We start from the raw sequence: 9,640 nt of genomic DNA, 5'->3' as shown, positions 1-9,640 counted from the left end.
CCCCCCCCCCACAAACTCATCCCCAAGCATGTGCACACAGTTCAACACAGCTCCTGCCTGTAGACACCTCCATGGCTTTCCTACAGGAAAGCATGAAACTATTAACAAAGCTGAGACTGTCAAAGGCACAACAGACAAGCCACAGCACATGCAATTCTCCACCGATGGCTAGGAGGCTGGCCAGGGGCTGAGACACACGTGGGATGTGGAAGGGTGAAATGGAAAGCTCTGTTTGTACCAGAATCCTCTCTGCACAGAGATGTCCTGCCTGTGAGGCCATTTCAGCAGCTGAGGGCAGCTAAGCCAGCTGGGGTCATCAAGAGCAGGGGTAGCCAACCCATAGCACGGCATGCATGCCAGAAGGGGCACAGGAAGCTGCTGTGCATGCAAACCTACACTCCAGCGCAGCAGGGTGCAGAGTACCAGGTACACCTTGGGAAGGGCAGGGATTAGAGTGACACTTGGGGAGGTCAGAGCTTGGCTTGCGGCTCTCCAGCTGAGGCTGGCTACCACCAATCTGGAGACTTCATCCCAAGCATTCCATCAGCAAGACAAAAGAAGAGAGTCCCAGTGAGGACGGGGGTGCAGGAGGTGCCAGGGTCTGAGGGCTCCAGGGAAGAAGCAGAGGAAAGGCAACCATGGGTTTCCCTTCAGAGGATGCAGTGCGCTAAGGTAGCGTGTGCTGCTCCCCATTGTTTAGTTGCAGCCCAGCATCGTGTCCCACAGCAGCCTCCAGCTGCAGCAGCACTAGAAGAGGTCAGTCCTGACACAGGATGTTTAGAACCAACGCCGAGATGAACATAGACGCGCACACACAACAAACGCAAGTCTAGAGGCCGACGGACACTAGTGCACTCCCAGAGACCTCTGGGGGACCCACCCCACAGCTTCGGCCAGAGCAGAACAGGCCTCTGACCTGCTCTGGACAGCAAATGAAGCTTAACCTGCCAAAGGCCAGCAGCTGACAAGAACCCAAAGTGGAAGGGAACTGCACCCGATGCAGTGAGCACAAGGGGAATGAAAGGCAGAGTTCAAGCCCCGGCACAAGCTATAAGCAAAGGATCGGATCGCTTCTCTCCAGCTGCAGTGAGAAGCAGCTTTGCAGAGGAACACCTACTAGTTTGGAAGGAAGTTTTCCATGGGCCTTTCAACCGCACCCTCAGTGCCCCAGCCTACTTTCCTCTTTCAAGTCCACAGACCAGTTTTCAACCCACCCTCAGCTCCTGGGGCAGCAGCTGGCTTTTCAAAGCCGCTGCATTTCCTCCCCTGAGTTGCTCACAAACAGGCCACGGGATGGAGCTGGGGCTTCCTTTTTGTGCAACATCAAGATGGTGCAATGTGGCTTAACACCTGGGGTCCAGAGTTCTGCTGAGAGCAGGCTGATGAGCGGCACTGCCTGCAGTGCGGGGGGACGGAGCAGCTGCCTTGGCTGCCACATGTGCAGAATGCTCAACAAGGAGGCTTCTAACCAATGATGAATCAGAGCCAGGGCATGGGAGGAAGGATGGAGGATACACGGCGTCTCCAAGATACCGGAAGACAGGATCTCCCCGAACAGCCTATTCTGAAGGCAGGGTAGTGCCAAGGAAGCCACGGCTCAGTGCAAAGGGACTATTCTAGGGCTGCTCTTACCTTCAATGTGGTTTCCCATAGGAGCTGGCTGATGGGAACTGACACTGCCCGCTATAGACTGAGCTTTGGAAGGAAAGAGCTGATGTATTCTCTGCAAGGCCAGAAACTTGATCAGCTGCTCATCCAGCATATTTATCTCAATCTCTGTTAATAAATAAAAAGCAGTTAGTGAGTCATTTCATGGAAAGGGTGACAGTCGATCTGCTGTGGGTTTAACAGTCTACATTTTGCCATTTGTACGAGTAGGGCTACTACAGACAGCCACTCTACAGCAAGAGTCTAAGTGCCCGATGCTCTGTTTCTCTACACTCATTCCTAGCACTCAATGTGGACAAGAAGTGCTATGTTGGAAAGCTGCAGCCCACACAGTAAAAGGGAGGCCTGCCTCTGAGTGGAACAAGCTGGGGGGAAAAGCAGTTACCATGTGATGTTCAGACTTGAGAGATGTCCGACACAGAGACCACGTGCATTTCAGGCTCTTTGGGCAGCAAGTATGGGTTTGCTGGGACCCCAGTAACAAACCAGCTGGGAATAAGAGTTTGAGCAGATGTACCCTAACAGTGAGTAAATGACAGCTGCACTTTTAGGGTCTTGTTCTATCAGGCAAGGTTCGATGCATCACTTAAAAGAAACCAGGGAACTCAGGAAAATCTGTTACATAAAAAACAAAAACAAACCCTCATGTAGCCGATAACTATAGACAAGGCTGACATTTATGCAGACCTGCAAGAAATTTGCCTTCTGCTAAGGAAACACCTATTTAAAAATCAAGGCATTAGAGCTAGAATGCCCTCAACAGCAACAATGCTGGTAAAATGATGAAGAAATGCAGCGGAGGCACGGGGGTTAGCATTAGGCCCCACTGCCAACACTGGAAGGGCCAAGACAAGCAATGCTTGCCAAATGGAACAAGGTCCAACCAGTAGTACAAGACAGGCTACTTCCCCACTGCAGAAGCAGACTGATACCAAGGCTGAGGGCTGTGCAAGAGTCCTCTCCTCTCTGGGGCACGCACTGAGGCTTGGATCTCCCACCATCAAAGCGACAGATGACTAGGAAGACTTGCCGGCTCTGGGGGAAAAGTGACAGGAGCAGAACCCACTCAAGTCTCGCCCTTAAGAATACTGCAGCCCAGGTCTCTGGGAACAGGAGGAAGCACAGAATCTAGAACTGGGTCCTCAGAAGAAAGCAGTTAGAGAAGCAGCTGTGGATCACATGGCATAGAAGAGCCAGGGTGTCCCTAGCATACAAATGCCACCTGTAAGAGATCTGCACCATAACAGCTTGCATCACACCTCCAAAAACATGGAGAAACCCACACGCCAGGCGTTATGATGGCAACGGGGTGACAGGCAGAAGCCTGGGAGGACTGCAGCATGGCCCTCCTCAGCGCCTGCACGTACGAGAGAAGCCTCCCCTTCCAGGGTACGTGGAACGCTTTACTGAATAGAGCGCTTGGGTTAGGCAGAGACCAATGAGGAAACACATACTCACCACCATTACCATCCATTAATGCTTTCAGGGAACTGGTAAGGTCCATCATAGCGGCAGAGCCTGAAGTGAACGATGAGGGGGCAGTTAAAGCGGTTCCTATGGATAAGGTGCTGGGACTGACCTTACCGTCTACAGAGAGAAAAGGGGCACAAGTGTCAGGAGAGTTACCCAGTAGCCAGCAGCTTCCACCCAGCCCTCCAGCTGCACTTCTCATTGGCAGGCCACACAACATGAGGACACCTTGTTAAACAGCCATGCTTTGGAAGAGGCCTCAGTCAAGAGGAGCGGTACCTGCCCTCACAATCAGTATTCTTTCCTGTGGAGAGGAATGCACCCCACCCCAGGCTAGGAACACAGCAGAGCTCAGCCTGCTCTAAAGGAAGACACAGCATCAAGTCCTGGTACTGTACTGGAAACCAAATTAAGGTGTTACTTAACAGCACGAGAGCTAAGGCCCGGTAGCTAGAGATCTCACTGACACCGAGCCTGGGCAGCAATTTTTCTCTGCTGTTTTATACATTAGCCAAATTTAAGTCAGGAATGTCTTTGTTTAATCACAAAAGCTGAACGTTCCTGCACTCGATCTGTGACAGATTCCTAGTAGACGTGGCGTGCATTTGCTGATGGATTCTGAAAGCTCTCATCTGTGCTCAGGGAACACGGCACAAGTTATGAGTAAAGACCTGCCTGTAACTCATTACAAGTGCAATCCTATTACCTGTGGAGTGCGGTGACATTTGCACACTGTCACATTCACAGTGATGCAGCAGGGGACTAGATCAGAAATACCAAGCCGAAAGAGGGATGTGGTTTTTAAAACCGATGGCAAAGAATCAGATGGCAATTTCTCACCATCGGCATCTCCTGGAAGAGACATTCGGTTGTTTCCCTTATTCTCTAGCCCAGGGCAGCGCTAGAACAGCAGACGCTGCAAGGGCATTTACACTCCCACAGATCTGGTTCCCCTCCTTCCCTCTTTCTCCCCACATTTCTGGCTCCCCCCTCCCCTCCACCCTCTTACCCAGGCTGGAGGTCGTTTGCATTCTACAAAATCCTAAGTTTAGATCTAAAGCGACTTAACAGTTTCATTACTAAAGACAGTTGCAAGTATTAGCCAGTGTTTACAAAGCTCTTAGAAGGACAAACACAACATTTTTCTGTATCATTATGGTCCTCTTCCATCTGGCAAAAATGTTCTCTCCTCATCCCTGCTTCCAAACAAAGCAGTAGCCAAGCCCTGGATATATTTCTTTGTTTGTGCCTCAGCACGGTTTTCGCACAAGCATTTGCAGGCTGCTTCAGACCAACAGAGACTACGCCTATCAGCTGGTCAATTTTTTTTTTTTTTTCATGGAAGTCTGTGTGCACAACCCTCACCTCACTGCATGTATCCACTAGCTCTCAAACAGAGCGCAGTGAAAACTTACAAAAAACTCCCACCCACCCAGAAACTTGTGTTGGGAGCAGCACTTGCTTGCATAGGTAAGAACATAAAACCATCACCTGTTTTCAGGTGCTCGTGGTCTTTTGAACATTCGCTTTTACTGATTCAGCTGTTTCACAGGACAAGGAAAGCGAAAGAAAAACAATCTAAACAAGCATTACTGTTCAAGGCATCCAGAAAATTCACTGTCTCCATTGCTATAATGGTACTGGGCATCTCGGGCTGAATGTTTACGCTGGCCACTCTTAGATCTGTCTTAGTAAGTTTGTCGGTGCCCACAATACTAGACATTTTTTCTCTAACCAGCAGCAGGCCTTTCAGGTTCCATTCATGAACACGAGACTTTTAGCCATGGAACTGAGATAATGTATGTTAAAATCAATCTAAGGTCGTGCAAAAAAAAAAAAAAAAAAAGTACAATACTATTTTTCAAACAGTGCAAGTGATCGCATAATTGAAGGTCATTCTAATTTTTATGCGCAAGGAGGCTGAGAGGAGGTTTGCACTGGAAGGCCTGAACTGCGTCACTTGTAATATTATGTAGGTTTGCTTATCTAAATCCTTGCAAAAATACGCAAAGGTCACACTGCAGTTCTCACATCCTTGGCTGATCACCTTTAACGTGATATTAAAAATACGGATTTTAGAGTAACCCACTTGGAAACTCCAGCCACCTTCTGTCACAGCTGCCAAAATCACAACCGTGACTGTAATACAACAGCTGAACAATTTAAAATCACAGTGGATTTCTAGAACCTTCAGCTCCTTCCAAAACCGACTAAATCAGCTGTTTCGAGAAGCAGAGCAAGTATTCCCCTCTCAGAGGTGCATTCAGTAGCAATGAATTCAGCACAGAACCCAGCTCCTGTTATGGAAACCATGGGATACAGCAAGCAGCTTTTAATATTGTGCCCAGATAACACTAGTTTTCCCAGCAATTATGTCACCTCATTGAAAAATCTCCAGGCTTTGAAGGGAAGTCTAAGGTCTGTAAAGCAGTTCGGTGACAGCGTGGCCCAGATCGCTCCTGCCAGATGCTCACCTGAAGGTGGTGCTGGTGAACAGAATCTGTGTGTGGATCCATCTCCCGTCGCCTGCGGAGGAGTAAGAGCCCTAGTGGCAGTTAAAGGGGAACCAGCGGATCGCAGTTCTGCAGCCAGCGGGGGTCCTATCTGCGTCTGAACGTTCTTTCTTTGCAAAGTGCTGGTGGTCTCTAGGCTGGCACAAGAGCTCGGTAGGGAAGCAGGCAGGCTCGTGACTGGCACGGTACCCCTTTGTGCACAAGAAATGGGTCCTGCTACGTTCTCCGTTTTCACAACGGTTCCAGCCGTGTGATTCAGAAGTCCACACGCTGCTGGGGGCGTAAGAGGCCTGGGCCACGTCTGCCGAGGAGACATAACCGGGATCGTGTTACCTGGTCCAATTAGCCTCTGGGAGTCAGTCAGCTGTGCAGAGGGCTCAGAGGAAACACCGCAGAAATGAGGACCGTTTACTTTCACTTCGGAGGCTGTGGGCCCATTAGAAGTCCCGCAAGAAGATCCTTTCTTGGGTTTATCCAGACAAGAGCTACAGTTGATCTCTTCCTGTGGTACAGTCTGCTGGGATTGTGAGGAGCTCAAGGAATTCTGGGTGGTAATCCCTGAGGTGCACGACATGGAATAAAGGGAAGGTGTGGGTGCCTTGTCAGCTGCCTGGTAAGGGTTGGTGATCGAGCCATCTGCCACAATAACAGGCTTAATATCAGCCTTCTCTGTCTGTTCAGAGTCCCAAAGCGAAGTCATCTGCTTAGCAGATAAATGTTTCAATATGCTGCACTGGAGTGCAACAACACTACAGAGCCACTGAAAAACAGAAAGGAAACAAATGTCAGCTCCACAGGCCAGACCCAAAGTCTCATCACGCTCACAAAGCACGGTCCTCCAACAGCCGCCAACGACAAAGCCTTCTATCCCAATTCTGAGCCCAAAACGCACCATCAGTGCTCCCCAAGCCCCTGGCAAACCAGCTGCTTTTGGTCTCTGCCTGGAAGGCCAAACTCAGGCTATAGGATGGGAAAGGAAGAGGGAAGTGAAGAAGCCATCATCTATTTCACAAGGCTCAGACTAGCTCCCTGCACAGGTACTCTGACCACAGACAACTGGAACGGATGAGCGGGACCATCCACCACAGCAAGACGGCTGCAGGCACCACTGACATCGCCCTATTTACCTCTTGCTGTTCTGACTGGCTGGCTAAGTGCTCAGTGTTCAGAAGGTGCTTCTGTGAGGATTCCTCGGGGACCCCATTACAGATCAGCTCACCATCCCGAATTGCTGCAGGCGCAAGCAAGGGGGGTGGAAACTGGTACTGGGATTTGATAGCATCTGGAACCTGGTGGGCAAGGAGGGAAGATCGCACATGTTAGAACAGGTAATAGTGCATTTTGGAATTAGCCATTTTTAATCAGCACTGACAGAGTTGTCTATTGGTTGCTGGTGTCCAGGAAATGGGGAAGTTCATAGCTACATTCAGACTCAAACTGATGCAGCTATGCTGAAGTCAAAGGCATTCACATGAGCCCTTAGTGTAGTGGATGTAGCACAAGATGGCTCGCTTATACAAAGCTACAGAAGGCAAGCATTTTTGCAGTGAATTGTTTAACCTATTAAGCATTCTCCCTCATTTAGACCTGGTGGGTTGTTTCGCTGTCAAATCAGCAGAGCATGCAAGGCAGCTCTGGTCCTGGCTTCACTTCTAGTTCTAGGGAGAGTTTCTCCTTACTCCATTTCCTTGCTCTGCTTTAGAAGAGAACAACCTCCAACATTTCAGGGGAAAATAAAGGCTGAACCCTCAGCTAAGTGAGCTAGACAATGTTTCAGCTCCTCTAAGTCACTGAATGCAACATAAAGAACAATGCTTCACACTGCAGGCCTCCTCCATGCATGAAGTGGAGAGCTCTGCCTTGGCAGTTTTGATTCTAGCATGCTCAATCCAGCCCCTGGGGATAGAGGTGGGTGTCTAGTCTTAGCCTAGGCTTTTTAATGAGGATTCCCTCCCACCTTGTTCTGAACCTCTTTACAAGAATTATCTGTACTCTGAGCAGAATTCTAAGAGCTACCATTTACTGCACTAGGGAAAATTATTCTAGAGAGCCATTTGAAATGCACAAGCCAGCACAAGGACACGTTAAATATTTTACACGCTAAGAGCGGCAACAGGTGACATCCTTCAGTGTCCATCCATCCCCTCTCCGCACCAAGGCCTAGTGTGGACCCTGACATGCCAGTAAGAAGGGGTGCACTTGTTATCCTCCATCTTTATTACACTATTGCATAGGAGCCTGCCATCAGCAGACTGCCTAATTAGACTTACCTTCAAACCTTTTCTTTTCACCGACTGAAGAACCCTGCGGTTGGGAGGGTGCTTCTTGTGGATTCGGTTCAGGAAATCCACCTTGACAACATGCTGAGAAATGGTGTCTTGGAACCGGTCAAACACTCGGCACCGGTTACTCAAGGTCATGTTCTTCTGGTTCAGCTAGGTGAGCAGATATGTTGCAGTAGTTAGATGTCCGCGTGTCATCCTAATGCCTTTTCCAATAAGTATCTGCCTCTTTCATAGAGATTTGGTACTGTACCGCCACCAACTTCAGCTCAACTTTAGTGCTGTGTGTATGAAATACGATCTAATTGTTTCTGTTAAAGGGTACAAGGCTAGAGTTGGATGCAAAACTTTCAGAGACCCATTAAAAATGTTATTCGTCAATGTTATTTCAGCCAGTGTCTCCGGTTACCTGTCAACTGGGTGACGAGTAATCTGGCCATAAATGGTCCCATACCGAACTCTGAATCAGCCCTCTAGTCCCTCTGCCCAGAAGAAACACTTCATTCTGAGAAGAGCTTTTTGAAAACATCTAGAACGCTGCAGAGAAGTAGCAGAGAGCGACAGAGCAAACGCTAGCAAAGAGAAGAGGTTACTCTGCCGCTTTCTTTTGGGCTCTGGAAAAGAAAGCTCACCAACTTGATCATATTCCTTTTGGAGACTTAGACAAGAATACGCAGAGCAAAACCACCTAAGAGTACTATAGGCAAAGAAAAAGATTCCCAGTATCCTTCCCACTCCCCAGTCTGTTTACTTCTATGTATAGACAACTGCACTGTTTCCCCACAGTCATTGTTGTTGCTCGGAGAGGACTTCACACAAACTAACAACAAAGCAATCAAACTCTTTAAAATACCTCACAAGTTGTTTTACCCAGCGCATGAATAAAGCTGAACCTGCCTCCCTTTGGTGTCCATATACTAGATGGTAAAGAATAGCCTTTGCTTACCACCACATGCTCAATGTGATTTGGGCACATCCACCTGCCTAGGGGCATAGCAGTTAGCGGGGGCTCCAAGCAATCCATGTGGAACAGGAGCGGGCAGTAATCACACTGAATGAGCGGTGCCACTCTGCAGCTCCTGCAAAGACAGAACCAAAATGAAGATGTAACAAAAGGGGAGGGAGCAACAAGAGGAAGGAAAGAGAACCCAGCAAGCAATCTACATAAAACAGGGCCGGGCACACTCACTTTGTGACTGCAAATCGACAGCCACTTGGGCTGCCATGACCACATCTTTCCCCTGCACTATTTGTTGCCAGTGCCTAAAATTAGGCATTAGTTCTGTAATGCGATCAGTACGAGAGGCCCAGTGAAGTCAGAGGGACACAAGGGTTGGCCCTAGGTGATGCAACAGTGGGACAGGAGCCTTGGACTGTCAAGCACTCAGCGTGGAGCAATGTCCTTACTTCTGGAAGCCCCTTGCACATGGCAGCCACTGCATGAGCAGCTGTTCTGAATAAGCTGCCCACCTTTGTTAATAAAGCTGCTCCTTGGAGAAATGCCTGGGTAACTCACGGAACTAGCAATACGTCACAAGCTTTAACACTGGAAGCACTGAGATACCTTAAGTCTCCAATACAACAACATACCTGTGATTTCAGTAAGCTTAAAGAGGCTGTCGAAAAACTCCTGAAACCCTGGACATGACACTCCCATAGAATCACAGAAAATGAGGGTTGGAAGGGACCTCAGCAGGTCACATCTGG

General features: G+C 48.9%; 1 protein-coding gene across 1 annotated transcript in view; it reads right to left on the bottom strand.

Moving 5' to 3' along the window:
- PHF12 (PHD finger protein 12) overlaps positions 1-9,640 on the bottom strand; it is a 47,685-nt gene that overhangs the window by 10,006 nt on the left and 28,039 nt on the right. Inside the window, exons 6-11 of the mRNA XM_019510970.1 lie at positions 8,880-9,012; positions 7,922-8,086; positions 6,779-6,940; positions 5,613-6,411; positions 3,127-3,255; positions 1,633-1,776 (exon numbers count right to left, since the gene is read on the bottom strand). Coding sequence (XP_019366515.1) covers positions 1,633-1,776; positions 3,127-3,255; positions 5,613-6,411; positions 6,779-6,940; positions 7,922-8,086; positions 8,880-9,012 — 1,532 coding nt within the window. The remainder of the gene's footprint in view (positions 1-1,632; positions 1,777-3,126; positions 3,256-5,612; positions 6,412-6,778; positions 6,941-7,921; positions 8,087-8,879; positions 9,013-9,640) is intronic.

The sequence above is a fragment of the Gavialis gangeticus genome, unplaced genomic scaffold (genome assembly GCF_001723915.1).
Source record: "Gavialis gangeticus isolate Ggan-Ray unplaced genomic scaffold, GavGan_comp1, whole genome shotgun sequence".
NCBI classification, from domain to species: domain Eukaryota; kingdom Metazoa; phylum Chordata; order Crocodylia; family Gavialidae; genus Gavialis; species Gavialis gangeticus.
The sequence above is the reverse complement of the archived record's forward strand: the minus strand, read 5'-3'. Positions and strand labels throughout refer to the sequence as shown.